Below are 23,800 nucleotides of genomic sequence, written 5' to 3' on the forward strand. Positions count from 1 at the left end.
ATAGTAGTTCAGGACCGCTCTCTAGTTGTGGTAGGACGGTTCAGTTGCCTGATAACAGCTGGGAAGAAACTGTCCCTGAATCTGGAGGTGTGCGTTTGTTTTCACACTTCTGTACCTCTTGCTCGATGGGAGAGGGGAGAAGAGGGAGTGGCCGGGTTGAGACTGGTCCTTGATTCTCGAGTCCAGAACCTGAATCTGGAGGTGTGTGGTCTGATGCTTCTATACCTTTGCCTGATGGGAGAGGGGAGAAGAGGGAGTGGCCGGGGGTGAGACTGGTCCTTGATGATGCTGGTGGCCTTGCCGAGGCAGCGTGAGGTGTAGATGGAGTCGATGGAAGGGAGGTTAGTTTGTGTGATGGTCTGGGCTGCGTCCACAATTCGCTGCAATTTCCTGTGGTCTTGGATGGAGCCGTTCCCAAACCGTGCTGTGATGCTTCCCGATAAAATGCTTTCTGCGGCGCATCTGTAGAAGTTGGTGAGAGTTGTTGGGGACATGCCGAACTTCCTAAGCCTTCTAAGGACGTGTTCTTTCTGTGACTAAAAACAAATAGAAATAGAAGACCATTCGGCCCTTATACATGCACTGATCATGGCTGCCCTTTCACCTCAGTGACACATTCCTGCACTAATCTACCAATTAGACTCTTACCAGCTACTAAAGATGCACTGTAGAAAGCATACTGTCGGGATACATCGCAGCTCGGTTTAGGAACCGCTCCATCCAAGACCGCCAGAAATCGCAGAGAGTTGTGGCTGAAGCCCAGACCATCACACAAACATAGAAACATAGAAACATAGAAAATAGGTGCAGGAGTCGGCCATTCGGCCCTTCGAGCCTGCACTGCCATTCAATATGATCATGGCTGATCATCCAACTCAGTATCCTGTACCTGCCTTCTCTCCATACCCCCTGATCCCTTTAGCCACAAGGGCCACATCGAACTCCCTCTTAAATATAGCCAATGAACTGGCCTCAACTACCTTCTGTGGCAGAGAATTCCACAGATTCACCACTCTCTGTGTGAAAAAAGTTTTTCTCATCTCGGTCCTAAAAGATTTCCCCCTTATCCTTAAACTGTGACCCCCTTGTTCTGGACTTCCCCAACATCGGGAACAATCTTCCTGCATCTAGCCTGTCCAACCCCTTAAGAATTTTGTAAGTTTCTATAAGATCCCCCCTCAATCTTCTAAATTCTCGCGAGTACAAGCCGAGTCTATCCAGTCTTTCTTCATATGAAAGTCCTGCCACCCCAGGAATCAGTCTGGTGAACCTTCTCTGTACTCCCTCTGTGGCAAGAATGTCTCTCCTCAGATTAGGAGACCAAAACTGTACCAACCTCCCCACCATTAGCAATCTTTTGACTTTAGATATACAGCATGGCAACTGGCCCTTCGGCCCATCGGGTCCATGCCAACCAGCAATCACCCCGTACACTGGGACTATCCTGCACGCACTAAGAACAATTTACAATTTTACTGAAGCCAATTAACCTTCAAAACTGCATGTCTTTGGAGTGTGGGAGGAAACCGGAACACCCGGAGAAAACCCACGCAGGTCACGTTGGAGAACGTGCAAACTCCATACAGAGAGCAGCCGTAGTCAGGATCGAACCTGGGGCACCTGGCGCTGTGAGGCAGCAACTCTACCCGCTGCGCCACCAGACTCAAGGACAGCTTCTTCTCCCCTTCTGTTCTGGGGCGTTTTCTGCTCACTTCACCCTCTGCTGGTCACAGCGTCCAACTGCGGTCTGGTCCTCGGCAAGAACAGCAGCAGATTTCTTTGTTAACATATGGCATAGTCATAGAGTCATACCTGCACGGAAACAGGCCCTTCGGTCCATCTTGCCCATGCCGACCAAGATGCCCAGTCTACACTAGTCCCACCTGCCCATGGTTTGACCCATATCCCTCTAAAGTCCAAGCATCAGTACTTCCTTTTTATTACATTATTCACTCTAAACCTTTATTATCATAGTCATAGAATGATACAGTGTGGAAACAGGCCCTTCGGCCCAACTTGCCCACACCGGCCAACATGCCCCAGCTACACCTGTCCCACCTGCCTGCGCTTGGTCCATATCCCTCCAAACCTGTCCTATCCATGTACCTGTCTAACTGTTTCTTAAACATTGGGATAGTCCCAGCCTCAACTACCTCCTCTGGCAGGTTGTTCCATACACCCACCTGTGTGAATAGGTTACCCCTCAGATTCCTATTAAATCATTTCCCCTTCACCTTGAACCTCTGTCCTCTGGTCCTCGATTCCCCTATTCTGGGCAAGAGACTCTGTGCATCTACCCGATCTATTCCTCTCATGATTTTGTACATCAGATTCTACCACAGAGTGTGGTGTGGCCAATTGAACTAATTGAACCCTTCTTTGCCACAGAAACCACACCTTGCACCTGCTTCTTTTTCCTCACCGATATCCATGTTCCTGTCCAGTTGTCTCATGAATAGGAGATAAATATAAATAAAATATCAATATAAATGTTGAGTGTAGGAGCAAAGAGGTCCTTCTGCAGATGTACAGGGCCCTAGTGAGACCACACCTGGAGTATTGTGTGCAGTTTTGGTCCTCTAATTTGAGGAAGGACATTCTTGCTATTGAGGGAGTGCAGCGTAGGTTTACCAGGTTAATTCCTGGGATGGCGGGACTGTCATATGCTGAGAGAATGGAGCGGCTGGGCTTGTACACTATGGAGTTTAGAAGGATGAGAGGGGATCTTATTGAAACATATAAGATTATTAAAGGTTTGGACACGCTAGAGGCAGGAAACATGTCCCCGATGTTGGGGGAGTCCAGAACCAGGGGCCACATAAGAATAAGGGGTAAGCCATTTAGAACGGAGATGAGGAAACACTTCTTCACACAGAGAGTTGTGAGTCTGTGGAATTCTCTGCCTCAGAGGGCGGTGGAGGCCGTTTCTCTGGATACTTTCAAGAGAGAGCTAGATAGGGCTCTTAAAGATAGCGCAGTCAGGGGATATGGGGAGAAAGCAGGAATGGGGTACTGATTGTGGATGATCAGCCATGATCACATTGAATGGCAGTGCTGGTTCGAAGAGCCGAATGGCCTACTCCTGCACCTATTGTCTATTGGCTATTGTCTAAATGTTGTTATAGTATCTGCCTCAACTACCTCCTCTGGCAGCTCGTTCCACATACCCACCACCCTCTGAGTGAAAAAGTTGCCCCTCAGGTTCCCATTAAATCTTTCCCCCTCTCACCTCCATACCTGAGTCCTCTGGTTCTTGATTCCCCAGCTCTGGGCAAGAGGCTGTGTGCATCCTATGTCAAGCAAGTTGAGTTTATTGTCACCTGCACAGGTACGGAGAGATACAGGTACAATAAAAGTCTCACTTACTCCAGCAGCACAGACACATAGACTCAGACGGCTTGGTTTGGCAACCAGAGAGCAGTCAATAGACAATAGACAATAGGTGCAGGAGTAGGACATTCGGCCCTTCGAGCCAGCACCGCCATTCAATGTGATCATCCACAATCGGTACCCTGTTCCTGCCTTCTCCCCATATCCCCTGACTCCGCTATTTTTAAGAGCCCTATCTAGCTCTCTCTTGAATTCCACAGACTCACAACTCTCTGTGAGAAAAAAGTGTTTCCTCATCTCCGTTCTAAATGGCTTACTCCTTATTCTGAAACTGTGGCCCCTGGTTCTGGACTCCCCCAACATCGGGAACATGTTTCCTGCCTCTAGCGTGTCTAAACCCTTAATAATCTTATATGTTTGAACTACTATCCTGCACTACTATCTATCTCATTGGTGACTCTCGGACTATCTTTGATCGGAATTTGCTGGCTTTACCTTGCACTAAATGTTATTCCCTTCTCGTGTATCTATACACTGTAAATGGCTCGAATGTAATCATGTTTCGTCTTTGGCACATGTGACAATAGACTAAACTAAACTGAACTTTTTTAACTTATGCAGCAAGGAAACACGAAACTGCCTGCGGCAACTCGCTCCGTACACCCACCACCCTTTGTGAGAAAAAAGTTACCCCTCAGATTCCTATTAGCAATAGAGTTGCTGCCTTACAGCGCTCGCAGCGCCGGAGACCCGGGTTCGATCCCGACTACGGGTGCTGTCTGTACGGAGTTTGTACGTTCTCCCCGTGACCCTCGTGGGTTTTCTTCGAGATCTTCGGTTTCCTCCCACACTCCAAAGACGTGCGGGTTTGTAGGTTAATTGGCTTGGTGTAAGTAAATTGTCCCTAGTGTGTGTAGGATAGTGTTAGTGTGTGGGGGTCGCTGGTCGGTGCGGACTCGGTGAGCACCACGCTGTATCTCTAATCAAAACAAAATTATTTCTACTTCACCTTAAACCTATGTCATCTTGTCCTCGATTCCCCTATGCTCTGCACTATGTGCTCTATGGTCTCTGCTGTACGCTCTATGCTATTCGCTATAATGCTCTACTCTCTATGCTGCTTGCTCTACACATTATGTTGTATGCTGTATGCTCTAGTTCTGCACTCTAGCTCTATGCTCTACTCTACACTCTACAATCCACGCTCTACGCTCTACACTCTACAGTCTACACTCTACACCAAAGAACCTATAGCGGAGCAAGATAGACCACTCCTGCCAAATGCAATGGGCTGACATGTAGTACGCAACGGAGCGGAACGTGGGCCTTTTTTTCATCCATTTCAGTAACCGGACCCGACCAGACTCGCAGTGTAATCAACGTTGCGGGGGAACAGTTTGTGTTAATAAATTAAAATTCTGTAAATGAGGAGAAGATTTTTCCCAAATAACTTTTATTTTTACGAGGATGTTTCCGTAACCGGCTTCCGTCTCCGCACTAGTTATCGTTGCTCCGCTCTGGCGGGATCTTTGGTGCGGAGACGGAAGCCGGTTACGGAAATGGGGCCGAAAATTACCCGTGAATCTGCCCATGACCGTACTACGTCTTTTTCGTCGAGTGATCTATCTTGCTCGCTATAGGATCTTTGGTCTACACTCCACACTCTACACTCTACACTCTAGTTCTACACTCTACACTACACTCTACGTTCTCCACTAGTTCCAGCATTGACCATGGGCTTCTCTCTCCCCCTCTTACAGCACAATGTTGTGCCGCACTATTTGTCACCCTCCTCTTCACTCGCCTCTGGTTCGTATCAGTGCTCTATGCCACATGGTGGTTCTGGGACCGACGCACGCCCTCCCGGGGAGGCCGCAGCAGCCGCTACGTCCGCAGCTTGAGATTGTGGACCTACTTTCGGGACTACTTTCCCATTCACGTGAGTATCAGTGGGCGTTCGCGGTGGAGTTGCTGCCTCTGAGCGCTTGCAGCGTCAGAGACCAAGGTTCGATCCCCACTACGGGTGCTGTCTGTACGGAGTTTGTACGTTCCCTCCATGACCTGCGTGGGTTTTCTCCGGGTGCTCCGGTTTCCTCCCACACTCTAAAAACGTACAGGTTTGTAGGTTAATTGGCTTTGGCAAAATTGTAAAATTGACCCTAGTGTGTGCAGGATAGCATTAGTGTTGTCGGTGCGAACCCGATGGGCCGAATGGCCTGTTTCCCAGCAGTATCTCTAAATTAAGCTAAGCTAAATATCTATCTAGAATGTTTGGGGTGAGGGGGTGGAGGGAACAAGGAATACTAATCCAACCCTTAGAGTCATAGTCATACAATAGAGAAACAGGTCCTTCGGCCCATCTTGCCCATGCCGACCAACATGCCCCGTCTACGCGAGTCCCATCGGCCTGCATTTGGTCCATATTCCTCCGTCATCTCGTGTAGACACAAAATGGCGCAGTAACTAAACGAGTCGGGCAGCATCCCTGGAGAAAAAGAATAGGTGACGTTTCCTATCGAGACCCTTCTTCATCTGCACACTAACGCTATCCTACATGCACTTGGGACAGTTTCAGGTAGTCCCTGCTTGCTCCCTCCTTCCCCTCCCCTTCCCAGCTCTCCCACAGCCCCCTGTCTCCGCCTCTTCCTTTCGTCTTCCCGCCCTCCCCACCCTCACATCAGTCTGAAGAAGGGTCTCGACACGAAACGTCACCCATTCCTTCGCTCCATAGATGCTGCCTCACCCGCAGAGTTACTCCAGCATTTTGTGTCTATCTTCGATTTTTCCAGCATCTGCAGTTCTTTCTTAAACGGGACAAGTTTAGGCTCGCTGGTCAGCCTGGACTCAGTGGGCCAAAGGTCATGTTGGGATTGCGTAGATGGGGCACGTTTTGGGTCTGAAGAAGGGACTCGACCCGAAACGTCACCTATTTCTTCCATCCAGAGATGCTGCCTGACCCGCAGAATTACTCCAGCATTTTGTGTCTATCTTCGGTGTAAACCAGCATCTGCAGTTCCTTCCTACACACTCCTCCACCATATACGTAATTGGGGACTATCTTCATCCTGTGTTCCCTTTATCCTGTGTCTGCACACTGAGGACGGCTCGATTGTAATCATGTATAGTCTTGCTGCTGACTGGTTAGCGCGCAACAACAGATATTTTCACTGTACCTCAGTACACGTGACAATAAACTAAACTAAACTTAAGTTTCCCAAGTGCACTTCATGGGTTTGTGAAACAGGTGGTTTACTGTCTGCAGAGAGACAATAGACAATAGGTGCAGGAGTAGGCCATTCGGCCCTTCGAGCCAGCACCGCCATTCAATGTGATCATGGCTGATCATCCACAATCAGTACCCCGTTCCTGCCTTCTCCCCATATCCCCTGACTCCGCTATCTTTAAGCTATCCGCTATCTAGCTCTCTCTTGAAAGTATCCAGAGAACTGGCCTCCACCGCCCTCTGAGGCAGAGAATTCCACAGACTCACAACTCTCTGTGAGAAAAATTGTTTCCTCATCTCTGTTCTCAATGGCTTACCCCTTATTCTTAAACTGTGACCCCTGGTTCTGGACTCCCCTAACATCGGGAACATGTTTCCTGCCTCTAGCATGTCCAAACCCTTAATAATCTTATATCTTTCAATACGATACCCTCTCATCCTTCTAAACTCCAGAGTGTACAAGCCCAGCCGCTCCATTCTCTCAGCATATGACAGTCCCGCCATCCCGGGAATTAACCTGGTGAACCTACGCTGCACTCCCTCAATAGCAAGAATGTCCTTCCTCAAATTAGGGGACCAAAACTGCACACAATACTCCAGGTGTGGTCTCGCTAGGGCCCTAGAGGCACAAAAGGCTGGAGTAACTCAGCGGGTCAGGCAGCTTCTCAGGAGAAAAGGAATCGCTGGCATTTTAGGTCGAGACCCTTCTACAGACTGAGAGTCAGCAGAAAGGGAAACGAGAGGTATGAAAAGGTGCAGAAGAAATCAGAACCGGCAGTGTTGGAGCCCACAATGGTCCATTGTTGGCTGGGGAAGAGGTGATAAGGAAGGGATATATAGATGCGCACAGTGGAACTGGCAGGGCAACCAGGGTGGGGGAGGGGCGGAGAGAGAGGGAAATCAAGGATTACTTGAAATTAGAGAAATCAATATTCATACTGCCGGATTATAGGCTGCCCAAGCGAAATATGAGGTGCTTTAGTTTAGTTTATCTTAGAGACATAAAGTGCGGAATCAGACCCTTCGGCCCACCGAGTCCGCTCCGAGAAGCGATCACCCCGTACACTAGCATCATCCACACACTAGCGACATTTCACAACTTTACAGAAGCCGATTATCCTACGAACCTGGAAGTCTTTGAAGTGCGGAAGGAAACTGGAGCACCCGGGGAAAACCCAGGCTGTCACGTAGAGTAGAGCATGGAACTAGAGTGCAGATGTACAAACTCCATACAGACAGCACCCGTAGTCAGGATCACGGATGACCACCAGGGGGCGGCGGACGATTGGCAGCCCCGCCAACAGTCTGTTTGTTTTTCGTCTTTTTTAAATTTTTAGTGCGTTTTATTAGTTTGTGTAAATGTTCTCCGGTTTGTTTTTTGTGGGGGGGGGGGGGGGGGGGAGGGAGGAGGTGGGGGGGGGGGGGGGGGGGGGGGGGAAACTTTTTTTCCAGTTTCTTTCCGGATCGCATACTCTGGTCGTTCTGCGGCCTACCATTGATGGAGGCCTCCTTAGACTTACCTTGGGCCCCACCGCGGGGTGCGGACTTAATATCAGAAACAATCCCTTGCCTGGGATCGCTCCACCTGCAGACTTACCATCAAGTGCTCCCAGTCTCGGGAGAGGCAAGTCGGGAGCTCCAATGATGCAGAGGCTCAACCAGCTCCGACGCGAGGTCCGATCGCCCCGAGTGTGGGAGCTGACACCCCCCGATGCGGGAGCTGATCGCCCCGACGCGGAGGACCCAAACACCGGTGGCTACAGGAGTCAAGATCATCCCGTCAACAAAGGGCTCGAGGCCCCCGATCGCGGTAGAACAATAAAGGGAAGAGATTGAACTTTTTTTCACCTTCCATCACAGTGAGGAATGTGGAGGAGTCACTGTGGTGGATGTTTATGTTAAAATGTGTTTTGTCTGTTCCGCTGCTTTTTATTTGTCTGACTGACTTGGCAAATGATATTCCTCGTTTGTTGCAAAAACATACTTGGCTAATAAAGTATTATTGTGATTGTGATTTCTCTGGCGCTGTGAGGCAGCAACTCTATTGCTGCGCCACCCTGCCGATCCAATCTGGCCCTCCTCAAATTTGCGCTGGGCCTCACTCTGACAGCGGAGGAGGCCCTGGACAGAGAGGTCAGTGTGGGAATGGGAGGGTTAACGAGTTAACGCGTTTGGCGACTGGGATGATCGTGTGGGCCAATGCGGGCTGCAGCTTATCCTGAGCTCTGAATGTTTCTACACAATGTACTGTACTTATGTTGGGGGAAGCATGTGCTCGATCTCTGAGGGTCACTAACAAGGGTCAAGGATTGAAAACAAGGTTGGCCAACTCGTAGTGAACAAACTAAACAAGAGAAAAGCACACTCAGGCCAGAGGTAGCCAGCCAGTAGAAGCCCAGCGACGTGACCTGTGTGTGTGCGCTGGTGACACCACTTCATCGCATTACCCAACACAAGGACAAATTGCAGAAAATACCGATACACTGATTGTTAGAGGGTGCTTGACTGTGTTAGAGAGCCAAAGACTCATGCAGCGAACAAACAAGTCTTTAGACTTTAGGCGGGCACGGTGGTGCAGCGGTAGAGTTGCTGCCTCACAGCGCCAGAGCCCCGGGTTCGACCCTGACCACGGGTGCTGTCTGTACGTTCTCCCTGTGACATGGGTAGATTTTCTCCGAGATCTTCGGTTTTCCTCCTACTGTACTCTTCGGTACTCCAAAGATGTTTGCAGATTAATTGGTGTCATTGTAAATCATCCCTAGTGTGTGTGTAGGACAGTGTTCGTGTGCGGGGATCGCTGGTTAGTGCGGACTCTGTGGGCTGAAGGGCCTGTTTCCATAGGAACATAGAAACATAGACAATAGGTGCAGGAGGAGGCCATTCGGCCCTTCGAGCCAGCACCGCCATTCATTGTGATCATGGCTGATCGTCCCCTATCAATAACCCGTGCCTGCCTTCTCCCCATATCCCTTGACTCCACTAGCCCCTAGAGCTCTATCTAACTCTCTCTTAAATCCATCCAGTGACTTGGCCTCCACTATTTCTGCACTGTATCTCTGAATTAATCTAAAAACTTACTCCGCCATTCAATCATGACTGACCTGTGTGGGTTTTCTCCGGGTGCTCCGGTTTCCTCCCACACTCCAAAGACGTGCAGGTTTGTATGTTCATTGGCCTGGTATCATTGTAAATTGTCCCGTGTGTGTGTGTGTGTGTGTAGGATAGTGTAAGGTTAGTTTAGTTCTGAGACGCAGTGTGGAAACAGGCCCTTCGGCCCACCGGGTCCGTGCCCACCAGCCATCCCCCGCACATTAACACTATCCTACACACACACTAGGGACAATTTTTACATTTATAACAAGCCAATTAACCTACAAACCTGCACGTCTTTGGAGGGTGGGAGGTAGTGTGCGGGGATCGCTGGTCGGCATGGACCCAGTGGGCCGAAGGGCCTGTTTCTGCGCTGTGTCTCCAGACTAAACTAAACTAAACTTTAGATATATACAGCGCGGAAACAACCCTTCGGCGCATCGAAGATAGACCGAGGGAGGGTCCCAGACAACAATGGACTATTGTGGGCTCCAACTTCCTTTGATCATTGTTGCTGGCTTTGATTTGTCCTTTTGCATAATTTTCATTCAATTGTCCTTTGTACATTTACACATCTCTGTCTCGTTTCCCTGTCCCCGGACTCTCAGGTAGTCAGGAGTACAGTCCGAGCCCACCCAACCTCTCCCTATTTCTACTGCAGTTGTACAGGGTATTGGTGAGACCACACCTGGAGTATTGCGTACAGTTTTGGTCTCCTAATCTGAGGAAGGACATTCTTGCCATAGAGGGAGTGCAGAGAAGGTTCACCAGACTGATTCCTGGGATGTCAGGACTTTCATATGAAGAAAGACTGGATAGACTCGGCTTGTACTCGCGAGAATTTAGTAGATTGAGGGGGGATCTTATAGAAACTTACAAAATTCTTAAGGGGTTGGACAGGCTAGATGCGGGAAGATTGTTCCCGATGTTGGGGAAGTCCAGGACAAGGGGTCACAGTTTAAGGATAAAGGGGAAATCCTTTAGGACCGAGATGAGAAAAACATTTTTCACACAGAGAGTGGTGAATCTGTGGAACTCCCTGCCACAGAAGGTAGTTGAGGCCAGTTCATTGGCTATATTTAAGAGGGAGTTAGATGTGGCCCTTGTGGCTAAAGGGATCAGGGGGTATGGAGAGAAGGCAGGTACAGGATACTGAGTTGGATGATCAGCCATGATCATATTGAATGGCGGTGCAGGCTCGAAGGACCGAATGGCCTACTCCTGCACCTATTGTCTATGTTTCTATGTTTCTATAGCTCAGGCCCTCCAGTCCTGGAAACATCCTTGTCTATCTCTTTCTCTGTACTCTTTCCAGCTTAACAGTATTCCCAACATGAGGGTGGCACGGTGGCGCAGCGCTAGAGTTGCCGCCTCACAGCGCCAGAGACCCCACCCCCCTCCAGTTTGATTCTGACAACGGGTGCTTGCCCGGACGGAGTTTGTGCGTTCTCCCCGTGACCCGCGTGGCTTTTCTCCGAGATCTTCGGTTTCCTCCCACACTCCATAGACGTGCGGGTTTGTAGGTTAATCGGCTTGGTGTAAACTGTAAAGTTATCCCTAGTGCGTGTGTAGGATAGTGTTAGTGTGCGGGGGTCGCTGGTCGGTCCGGACCCGGTGAGCCGAAGGGACAATTTCCGCGCTGTATCTCTGAAGGAAACTAAACTAAACTAAGCATCCTTCCTATTGAAGGGTGACAAAAAACTGAAGCCAATGCTCCAACTTTGCTAGTGTACGTTAAAGGCCAATAGGGCAATCAGAGCTGATCAAAGCTGCTATTCACTACAAGCCATTATATGACGTAAGCGCATTATATTTGGTTAATTTTATTAGTCTTGGGCATAAAGTTATGCAGCTCCAATTCCTCTTCAGTTTAGGTTCATTTAGAGATACAGCACGGAAAGAGACCCTTCGGCCCACTGAGCCCGCGCCGACCAGCGATCCCCGCACATTAACACTATCCTACACACACCAGGGACAATTTTTTAACATTTACACCAAGCCCAATTGACTTACAAAGCTGTACGTCTTTGGAGTGTGGGATGTTTTCTCAACTTGACATTCATTTTGGACAAGGTAGACAAAAATGCTGGAGAAACTCAGCGGGTGAGGCAGCATAGAAACATAGAAACATAGACAATAGGCGCAGGAGTAGGCCATTCGGCCCTTCGAGCCTGCACCGCCATTCAATGTGATCATGGTTGATCATCCAACTCAGTATCCTGTACCTGCCTTCTCTCCATACCCCCTGATCCCTTTAGCCACAAGGGCCACATCTAACTCCCTCTTAAATATAGCCAATGAACTGGCCTCAACTATTTTCTGTGGCAGAGAATTCCACAGATTCACCACTCTCTGTGTGAAAAATGTTTTTCTCGTCTCGGTCCTAAAAGACTTCCCCCTTATCTATGCATCTATGGAGCGAAGGAATAGGTGACGTTTCGGGTCGAGACCCTTCTTCAGACTGATGTGGGGGTTTGGGGGGTCGGAAAGAAGAAAGGAAGAGGCGGAGACAGTGGGCTGTGGGAGAGCTGGGAAGGGGAGGGGAAGGAGGGAGAAAGCAGGGACTGCCTGAAATTGGAGAAGTCGACGTTCATACCGCTGGGGTGTAAACTGCCCAAGCGGAATATGAGGTGCTGCTCCTCCAATTTGCGGTGGGACTCACTCTGGCCATGGAGGAGGCCCAGGACAGAAAGGTCGGATTGGGAATGGGAGGGGGAGTTGAAGTGCTGGGCCACCGGGAGATCAGGTTGGTTAGTGCGAACCGAGCGGAGGTGTTGGGCGAAGCGATCGCCAAGTCTACGCTTGGTCTCACCGATGTAGAGCAGCTGACACCGAGAACACCTGTGTTTTGGACAAGGGTGATGTTTGACAACAACAATTGTTTTACGGAACAGCTCCACTCAGTCCGCCTAGGCCTACGCGATCTCCTGGTTGCTAAACCCCTTAACTCCCCCTCCCCCTCCCACACTGACCTTTCTGACCTGAACCTCATATTTCGCTTGGGCAGCTTACGGTATGACTATTGATTTCTCTAACTCCAAGTAACCCTTGCTTTCCCCCTCTCTCCGTCCCTCCCCCACCCTAGTTCTCTGACTAGTTTCACTGTCCGTTCTACATGAATGAACCGTTCTACATTTCCTTAACATTGTCTGCTTTGATCTGTCGTTTTCACACCTTACTCTTCCGTATCTCTAGGTCTCCCTCTCCCCTGAGTCTGACGAAGGGTCTCGACCCGAAACGTCACCAATTCCTTCTCTCCGGAGATGCTGCCTGTCCCGCTGAGCTTTTTGTGTCTATCGTCTACAATGATTGACTATATTGAGATGGTCTTCGAGTCATAGAATCGCAGCACAGAAACGGGCCCTTCGGCCCATCACATGCATGATGCCCCTTTCCGCTCATCTACACAAATTCTATATGATTGCATTAGGTCCGTATCCTTCTATGCCTTGTCTATTTACAAAGTGATGGAAGAACCTAGTGGGTCGGGCAGCATCTGCGGAGGGGATTGGACAGAGTCGGGACCCTTCTTCAGTGCCTGCTTCAAGCTTGAAAACACGCAGAGTTCCAGACTCAGGAACAGCTTATTCCCCTCTGTTATAGACAATAGACAATAGGTGCAGGAGTAGGCCATTCGGCCCTTCGAGCCAGCATCGCCATTCAATGTGATCACGGCTGATCATCCCCAATCAGTACCCCGTTCCTGCCTTCTCCCCATATCCCTTGACTCCGCTATCTTTAAGAGCCCTATCTAGCTCTCTCTTGAAAGTATCCAGAGAACCGGCCTCCACCGCCATCTGAGGCAGAGAATTCCACAGACTCACAACTCTCTGTCTTTCCTCGTCTCCGTTCAAAATGGCTTACCCCTTATTCTTAAACTGTGTCCCCTGGTTCTGGACTCCCCCAACATCGGGAACATGTTTCCTTCCTCTAGCGTGTCCAAACCCTTAATAATCTTATATGTTTCACTAAGATCCCCCTCTCATCCTTCTAAACTCCAGAGTGTACAAGCCCAGGCCGCTCCATTCTCTCAGCAAATGACAGTTCTGCCATCCCGGGAATTAACCTTGTAAACCTACGCTGCACTCCCTCAATAGCAAGAATGTCCTTCCTCAAATTAGGGGACCAAAACTGCACACAATACTCCAGGTGTGATCAGGCTTCTGAACGGCCCCTCCATAAGCTAGGGTACTGTCCGATTCACCTCTACCCCATTGCGGACATTGGACTTTGTCTGTGGAACTGATGCGCTACAATGCTGAGAACTATATTCTGCACTCTGTATCTTCCCCTTTGCTCCACCTATTGGACTCGAGTTTGACTTGATGGCATTAATGTGTAGTATTATCTGATCTGAATGGGTGACATTCTCAACACAGCTTTTCACTGTACCTCGCCACAGGTAGGGTGTCACGGTGGCACAGCGGTAGAGTTGCTGCCTCACAGCGCCAGAGACCCGGGTTGCATCCCGACTACGGGCGCTGTCCGTACGGAGTGTGCACGTTCTCCCCGTGACCCGCGTGGCTTTTCTCCGGGTGCTCCGGTTTCCTCCCACACTCTGAAGACGTGCAGGTTTGTAGGTTAATTAACTTCGGTGTAATTGTAAATTGTCCCTAGTGTGTGTGTGTGTGTGTTGGATAGTGCTGGTGTACAGGGGGGGAGATCGCTGGTCGTATCGGATCGCTGGACTGAAGGGCCTGTTTCCACGCTGTATCTCTAAACTAAACTACAAACATCGTGACGAGAAGCGATTGTTGGTAATATTAACCCCAAGGACTTGAAGCTCCCAACCATTTTTGCTTCGGTACAATTGATACTGATTGGGGACGGAACTCCAGTATGTTTCCTGAATCAGATAGCTAGCTCCTTCATCTTGGTGATATTGAGGGAGAAATCTTTCTCATGAATGTTCCCACATGCGGAATCATGAATGGGAAGATTGTGCTGCTTTTTTCCCGCACATTTGCTACAGTCTTCATGCATTTCGGCTCAGTAATTTGCCCTAGTTTCATTCGGAGAAACATCAACATTTTTTTTTTCCTTTCAGCATTAGAATGTTCTTCGCCTTATTAACCCAATACGTTGTCCTTAACATGGTTAAGTATCTTGGCGGGCATTGGGGGTCTTTCTGGGGGGGGGTTTCAGTTTAGTTCAGTAGTAGGAAGGAACTGCAGATGCTGGTTTTAACCAAAGATAGACACAAAATGCTGGAGTAACTCAGCAGGGCACCCATTCCTTTTCTCCAGAGATGCTGCCTGACCCGCTGAGTTATGCCCCTGTCCCACTTAGGAAACCTGAACGGAAACCTCTGGAGACTTTGCGCCCCACCCAAGGTTTCCGTGTGGTTTCCGTGCGGTTCCCGGAGGTTTTTTGTCAGTCTCCCTACCTGCTTCCACTACCTGCAACCTCCGGCAACCAGCTGCAACCTCCGGGAACCGCACGGAAACCTTGGGTGGGGCGCAAAGTCTCCAGAGGTTTCCGTTCAGGTTTCCTAAGTGGGACAGGGGCATTACTCCAGCAGTTTGTGTCTATCTTTAGTTTAGTTTAGTTTAGTTTGGTTTAGAGGTACATCGCTGAAGGAGGCCCTTCGGCCCTTCCGAGTCCGCGCCGACCAGCGATCCCCGCACATTTACAGCATCCCACTCATCATCACCGGCGGGCACTCGAAACGAGTTATGACTGTCCTCTCATGGAGGATGCCTGTGCGTGACTCTGTTTAACGTGGGGAGACTGGTGCACAGACAGCCACCCCACGGTCCTTGACAGATCTGGGTCAGGATCCAGTGGCATGGAGTCCAAGACGACCGGAGACCCTTTTCTGCTGCAGCCTTCATCCGCCTTCCCAGCCGTTGTGACGCTCCACTAAGGTCAGCCATCGTCCTCCGCCTGTTCCACCGTTGAGGTCTTGGTTGGATTGGCTCTTTGTCTGAGATCTCCCGCTCGATCTTACCGACATGGGTGGCCCTACCAGGAGCATAGCTCCAGACGGCATCGCTCTCAGGATCTCAGGTCCACACAAGCTTCTCCACCACGACAAGGTGACAATGCCACCAGGGACAATTTTTACATATACCAAGCCAATTAATCTACAAACCTGTACGTCTTTGGAGTGTGGGAGGAAACCGAAGATCTCGGTGAAAACCCACCCAGGTTCACGGGGAGGAAGTACAAACCCGTAGTCGGGATCGAACCCGGGTCTCTGGCGCTGCAGACCTCAAGGGCAGGCACTCTACCATGATTAGTGGTACAGAGAAAGTGCAAGGCACCCAACGAGGTAGGTGGGAAGATCAGGACTGCATCATAGCTTACGGGACGACATTCAGTAGTCTGTGAATCACAGAGTATGTGCTTAAGCTTTTGTATCTTATGTCCCATGGACAAAGAGGGAATGACCAGGTTGAAACAGGTGTAGATGGAGTTAATTTTCGTTTAGTTTAGATATGCAGCGCGGAAACAGGCCCTTCGGCCCACCGAGTCCGCACCGACCAGCGATTCCCGCACATTAACACTATCCTACACACACAATATACATTTACACCAAGGCAATTAACCTACACAGCTGTGTCTTTGGAGTGTGGGAGGGAACCGAAGATCTCGGAGAAAACCCGCGTGGGTCACGGGGAGAACGTACAAACTCCGTACAGACAGCACCCGTAGTCAGGATCGAACCTAAGTCTCTGGCGCTGTGAGGCAGCAACTCTACCTCTGGCCCACCGTGCCGCCCTGTGCTATAGATACAAAGAAACATAGAAAATAGGTGCAGGAGTAGGCCATTCGGCCCCTCGAGCCAGCACTGCCATTCAATATGATCATGAATGAATGAATGAATGAATGAATGAATGAATGAATGAATAAGTTTATTGGCCAAGTATTCACATACAAGGAATTTGCCTTGGTGCTCCGCCCGCAAGTGACAACATAACATACTGTGACAGTTGTGAATGACACATAAAACATTAAACATTAATCATCTGATCATGGCTGATCGTCCACAATTAGTACCCCGTTCCTGCTTTCTCCCCATATCCCTTGATTCTGTTAGCCCAAAGAGCAACATCTAATAGCCCTGTCCCACGGTGCGAGTTCATTCCAAGAGCTCTCCCGAGTTTAAAAAAAATCAAACTCGTGGTAAGCACGGAGAATGAACGTAGCGGGTACGTCGGAGCTCGGGGACGTCTCTGAGCGGCTCGTAACGCTAACGGCAGGTACTCGGGAAGACTCGCTAACGGCAGGTTAGCACGGGAAGACTCGTGAAGATTTTTCAATAAGTTGAAAAATGTCCACGAGAGCCCCGAGTACCGACGAGTGGCCATTACCGTAAATCTCCGCGTTGGAATCAGGGCAAACTCGGGAGAGCTCTTGGAATGAACTCGTACCGTGGGACAGGGGTTTAACTCTCTCTTGAAAACATCCAGTGAATTGGCCTCCACTGCCTTCTGTGGCAGCTTTATGTTCCAAATGGGGGGCAATTAACCTACCGATCCGCACGTCTTTGGGGTGTGGGAGGAAGCCAGAGCAGCCGGGGGGAAACACACCCGTTCACAGGGAGGACATGCAAACTCCACACAGGCAGTGCCCAAGGTTAGGATGATGAAGGTAAAGATGGCGCCTGATCCACGTGACTCTTTTGCGTGCTAGCCACATAAGCAGATCTATAAACACATCTTACAGTCACTCCACACACTTAAATCTCTACTCCTGCAGCAACATTTCATACTTTAAACTCGGATCTTCTTCAACTCCTCTCAGCTTCCCAGCTGTTATCAGGCAACTGAACCATCCTAGCACAGCCAGAGTGCAGTCCTGAACTACTATCTACCTCACCGCTGACCCTCGGACTATCTTTAGGTCGACAAAAATGCTGGAGGAACTCAGCGGGTGAGGCAGCATCTATGGAGTGAAGGAATAGGAGACGTTTCGGGTCGAGACCCTTCTTCAGACTGATGTGGGGGTGGGGAAGAAGAGAGGAAGAGGCGGAGGCAGTGGGCTGTGGGGGAGCTGGGAAGGGGAGGGGAAAGAAGGAGAAAGCAGGGACTACCTGAAATTGGAGAAGTCAATGTTAATACCACTACCCAAGCAAAATATGAGGTGCTGCTCCTCCAATTTACGGTGGGCCTCACTCTGGCCATGGAGGAGGCCCAGGACAGAAAGGTCGGATTGGGAATGGGAGGGGGAGTTGAAGTGCTGAGCTACTGGGAGATCAGGTTGGTTAATGCGAACTGAGCGGAGGTGTTGGGCGAAGCGATCGCCAAGCCTGCGCTTGGTCTCACCGATGTAGATCGGACTTTGCTGGCTTTACCTTGCACTAAACGTTATTCCCTTATCATGTGTCCATACACTGCGAATGGCTCGATTGTAATCATGTATTGTCTTTCCGCTGACTGGACAGCGCGCAACAAAAAGCTTTTCACTGTACCTCGGTACACGTGACAATAAACTAAACTAAACGCGGACCCCTGGAGCTAGGAAGAAGCAAGATTCCCAGTTACAAAACCTCTCCTGGTGCAATGCAATAGATCTGTTAAAGTTTAATTTGTGGTCTTTGACACATCACGTGAAGTTCAAGGACACAGCTTTACTTGTCAAAACATTTCCTGATGTCAAACATTGGAATTGGTCACGGATTCCATCCGGATGGTGAAAATCGATTTTAGATATAACACGCTCTGATGAGAAAACATAGAAAAGAATAAATGAAAGACGGTACAACAAAGGGCCTCACCGCACCCAAAGACCCCGGTTCGATCCTGACCTCGGCCGCTGTCTGTGCGGAGTTTGCACGTTCTCCCTGTGACCACACACGGGTTTCCTCTGGGTGCTCCGGTTTCCTCGCACATTGCAAATGCGTGCGGGTTTGGAGGTTAATTGGCCCTCCGTAAATTGCCCCTAGTGTGTATGGAGTGGATGGGAAAATGGGATAACACAGAACTAGTGTGAACGGGTGAACTGGTCGGCATGGACTCGGTGGGCCGAAGGGCCCGTTTTCATACCATATCTAGAGGCTAAATAAACTAAACCAAACTTCCTCGCTTGATCTTATACACATTATCGAGTCACAGTTACAGAGAAAGTGCAGATTTTTAAAAAAAGTGCAATGGCTGAAATGCAGTAGATTGGGAGATATAACCATATAACCATATAACAATTACAGCACGGAAACAGGCCATCTCGGCCCTTCTAGTCCGTGCCGAACACTTTTTCTCCCCTAGTCCCATCTACCTGCACTCAGACCATAACCCTCCATTCCTTTCCCGTCCATATACCTATCCTATTTATTTTTAAATTATAAAATCGAACCTGCCTCCACCACTTCCACTGGAAGCTCATTCCACACAGCTACCACTCTCTGAGTAAAGAAATTCCCCCTTATGTTACCGCTTAATTCTCAAATCATGTCCTCTTGTTTGAATCTTCCCTACTCTCAATGGAAAAAGCTTATCCACGTCAACTCTGTCTATCCCTCTCATCATTTTAAAGACCTCTATCAAGTCCCCCCTTAACCTTCTGCGCTCCAAAGAATAAAGATCGGGACTATATCGTTAGTGTTTGAGAGGTCCATCCATGGGTCTGATAACAGCAGGGAAGAAGCTGTTCCTGAGTTTGTTGGTGCATGCTTTCAAGCTAATGTACCTTCTGCCGGATGGGAGTGGATGTGAAACTAGTGTGAAAGGGTGATCCATAGTCAGCGACGACTCAGTGGGCCGAAGGGCCTGTTTCCAACTGTATCTTTTAATTCAATTCAAACCTGTTCAAGGGGCGAATTCGGGATGGACAATAAATCTTGGCCTTGCCCAAGGCACCCAGATCCTGAAAAACGAATGAATAGTTCAGCGGCAGAGACCTGGGTTCGATCCTGACTACGGGTGCTGTCTATACGGAGTTTGTACGTTCTCCCCTTGACCTGAGTGGGTTTTCTCCAAGATCTTCGGTTTCCTCCCAGACACCAAAGACGTGCAGGTTTGTAGGTTAATTGGCTTGGTATGAATGTAAATTGTCCCTAGTGTGAGTAGGGAGGTGTTAATATGTGGATGATGGTTGGTCGGCACAGGCTCGGTGGGCTGAAGGGCCTGTTTCCACGCTGTGTCTGTGAACTAAACTAGTGTGTCGACGGGCGATCGTTGGTCGGTGTGGGCCAAAGGGCCTGTTTCCACGCTGTATCTCTAAACTAACCTACAGTTATTCCTTCCCCATGGCCTCCAGGTTCAATAATGGCCTCACAACCATCAGGCTCTTGAACATTATAAAACACCAATTAAACAATGAAATATGGACTGTCTTGGTCGCACTGATGGGGCTGTCCCACTGTACGAGCTGATTCAAGAGTTTGCCCTGATTCGAACTTGGAGAATTACGGTAATGGCCGCTCGTGTGTACTCGGGGCTCTCGTGGACATGTTGAAAAATCTTCACGAGTCTTCTCGAGCTTACCGCGTTTCCCGAGTACCTGCCGTTAGCGTTACAAGCTGCTAAGAGACGTCCCCGAGCTCCGACGTACCCGCTACGTACATTCTACGTGTTTCCACGAGTTTGATTTTTTTTTAAACTCGGGAGAGCTCTTGAATTACCTCGTACAGTGGGACAGGCCCTTAAGGACTCGGGGCCCGTTTGCGCTAGTGTTGCAGTTATTATTTATTGACACAGAGGGTGGTGGGTGTATGGAACAAGCTGCCGGAGGAGGTAGTTGAGGCAGGGACTATCGCAACATTTAAGAAACAGTTAGACAGGTACATGGATAGGACATGGATAGAGGGATATGGGCCAAACGCAGGCAGGTGGGACTAGTGTAGATGGGACATGTTGGCCGGTGTGGGCAAGTTGGGCCGAAGAGCCTGTTTGTACACGCTAAGACTCTATGAGTCTGTTGTCAATGATTATTGTGTTAACAGACCTGTTGTGATGGTGCAAGTAAGAATTTCATTGTCCAGTGTCAGAACATATCTATCTATCTATCTATCTATCTATCTATCTATCTATCTATCTATCTATCTATCTATCTATCTATCTATCTATCTATCTATCTATCTATCTATCTATCTATCTATCTATCTATCTATCTATCTATCTATCTATCTATCTATCTATCTATCTATCTACTTATAAACCTCTGATCTTAGATGTGTGTGTATTTGTTCGTCTGCGTTTCACATCCCCTCGAAAACACGACGCGCTAACGGTGAAATGTTTACATATTCTGATCGCCTCATCTGAATATTGAAAAATCGCCTTATCTGAAAATTCGATGCATTATTTCCCGAGTTATTTATGAAAATTCGATGCATTATTTCCCGAGTTATTTATGAAAATGTTCAAAATACTCTAAAAAACGGGGAAAAAACATCTGTCTTTCGCTTATTCCCTGTGCTTAGCCCTGCCTACAACATTGTTGCTATCCAAGTACACTGAGTCCTGCTAGCTAGTAAGTGCAAATGCATTTTTTATAAAGTTTAAAAATGAGGGAGGGTGCATAAGGCGAAATGAGCCAGACCCTGCGCAGTTTGGGGCTATGGGTGAGTGGTGGAATAAGGGGAACGGCTTGTGTTGGGGGACCAGGACTCCCATGTGATACGACTCTATGACTCTTTGGAGACCTGTCATGGCCATAGGTGACCTCTCACGACCATACAGCCTATATGGTCGTGAGAAGTCTCCAAAGAGTCGTAGTGTCTTTCTGGTCGCCGCTGAATTTTCAACATGTTGGAAACTTTGGCGACCTTGACGTGTATCGGCAGTCGCCTGTAAAGGTCGCATAAGTGTGACAGGCCCTTTAGGCTACATAACTCCATGTTATATAACTTTAGTTTAGTTTAGAGATACAGCGCGGAAACAGGCCCTTCGGCCCACCAGGCCCGTGCCGACCAGCGATCCCCGCACATTAACGCTATCCTACACCCACTAGGGGCAATTTTTAAAAACATTTATCAAGCCAATTAACCTACAAACCAGTACGTCTTTGGAGTGTGGAAGGAAACCGAAGATCTCAGAGAAAACCCACGCAGATCACGGGGAGAACGTACAAACTCCGTACAGACAGCACCCGCAGTCGGGATCGAACCCGGGTCTCCAGCGCTGCATTCGCTGTAAGGCAGCAACTCTACCGCTGCGCCACCGTGACCGCCGATCCCTGGCACTGTGGACTTAGACTCTATGATGTTAGTCTCTACGACAATGACTCTTTGACTCTTTGACTCTAGTCTCGATGATTTGATTCTACGGCTGTGACCATGAAGGGCCTGTCCCACTTACACGACTTACACTGCCGGCACCCGTCATAGGTCGATACAGGTCGCCGAAAATTTTCAACATGTTGAAAATCCAGCGGCTTCCAGAACAAGGTACGACTCTTTGGGCGACTACTCACGAGCATAGACTTTACCCCGCGAATGTCGCCAGGGTGTCACCTGTATGGTCGTGAGTCGTCTCCTCAGTCGCCCAAAGAGTCGTAGCGTCTTTCTGGTCGCCGCTGGATTTTCAACATGTTGAAATTTTTCGCCGTCGCCGAAAAAGTGGCGTAAGTGGGACAGGCCCATAACTCTATCACTCTAGCACCTGAACTGCGGATTGTAGACTGTAGACTCTTGACTCTTGAATCTCCCTCTTGCAGCTTGTCAAGACAGCAGACCTGGATCCAAAGAAGAACTACATCTTTGGCTTCCACCCACACGGAGTGCTGGTGACGGGAGCCTTTAGCAACTTCTGCACGGAGATGACGGGCTTTCAGACCAAGTTCCCTGGGCTGAAGACCCACATGCTGATGCTCCCTCTGTGGTTCAGGATCCCATTCTTCAGAGACTACATCATGAGCGCCGGTGAGTCAATGTCAGGCTTGCTTATGAAAGTAAGCATGCAGGTACAGCAGGCAGTGAAGAAAGCCAATGGCATGTTGGCCTTTATAACAAGAGGAATCGAATATAGGAACAAAGAGGTCCTTCTGCAGTTGTACAGAGCCCTAGTGAGACCACACCTGGAGTATTGTGTGCAGTTTTGGTCCCCTAATTTGAGGAAGGACATTCTTGCTATTGAGGGAGTGCAGCGTAGGTTTACAAAGTTAATTCCCGGGATGGCGGGACTGTCATATGCTGAGAGAATGGAGCAGCTGGGCTTGTACACTCTGGAGTTTAGAAGGATGAGAGGGTATCTCATTGAAACATGTAAGATTGTTAAGGGCTTGGACACACTAGAGGCAGGAAACATGTTCCCGATGTTGGGGGAGTCCAGAACCAGGGGCCACACAGTTTAAGAATAAGGAGTAAGCCTTTTAGAATGGAGATGAGGAAACACTTTTTCTCACAGAGAGTGGTGAGTCTGTGGAATTCTCTGCCTCAGAGGGTGGTGGAGGCAGGTTCTCTGGATGCTTTCAAGAGAGAGCTAGATAGGGCTCTTAAAGATAGCAGAGTCAGGGGATATGGGGAGAAGGCAGGAACGGGGTACTGATTGGGGATGATCAGCCATGATCACATTGAATGGCGGTGCTGCCTGGAAGGGCCGAATGGCCTACTCCTGCACCTATTGTCTATTGTCTATTGTCCACTCAGGTAGCCTGCAGTCACCCCGCACTGTCAGTTGTTGGTTTAGTTCAGTTTAGTTTAGAGACATAGAGAGGAAGAACAGGCCCTTCAGCAAACCGAGTCCGCGCCGACCAGTGATCCACACACACTAACACTATCCTGCACACGACAATTTACACACACACCGAGCCAACTAGCCTACAAACCTGCACATCTCTGGAGTGTGGGAGGAAACCGGAGCACCCGGAGAAAACCCACGAGAGTCACGGGGAGAGAACGTACAAACTCCGTACAGACAGCGCCCGCAGTCAGGATCGAACCCGGGTCTCTGGCGCTGTGAGGCGGCAACTCTACCGCTGCGCCAACCTTGATAGGCCGAATGGCCTCATTCTGCTCCTATAACCTATGAAAGTGCTTCATTGTCAGATGGATTAACAGAACATATACACAGTAATTAATAGCATAAATGATCAATAATACCAATCTATAATACTTAAGGATTATATTTTATTAAATTCACATGTTTAATCGATAATGTTTTATTATTAATGTTTTATGTGTCATTCCTAACTGTCACTGTATGTCATGTTGTCGCTTGCGGGCGGAGCACCAAGGCAAATTCCTTGTATGTGAATATACTTGGCCAATAAACT

The 23,800-nt window shown here is 49.0% G+C and overlaps 1 protein-coding gene across 1 annotated transcript in view; it reads left to right on the top strand.

Moving 5' to 3' along the window:
- The window catches only part of mogat2 (monoacylglycerol O-acyltransferase 2), a 40,098-nt gene that overhangs the window by 11,441 nt on the left and 4,857 nt on the right, over window positions 1-23,800 (top strand). Inside the window, exons 2-3 of the mRNA XM_033022117.1 lie at window positions 5,091-5,269; window positions 22,244-22,448. Of these exons, the coding sequence (XP_032878008.1) occupies window positions 5,091-5,269; window positions 22,244-22,448 (384 nt within the window). The remainder of the gene's footprint in view (window positions 1-5,090; window positions 5,270-22,243; window positions 22,449-23,800) is intronic.

This window comes from Amblyraja radiata, chromosome 6 (genome assembly GCF_010909765.2).
Source record: "Amblyraja radiata isolate CabotCenter1 chromosome 6, sAmbRad1.1.pri, whole genome shotgun sequence".
Classification (NCBI taxonomy): domain Eukaryota; kingdom Metazoa; phylum Chordata; class Chondrichthyes; order Rajiformes; family Rajidae; genus Amblyraja; species Amblyraja radiata.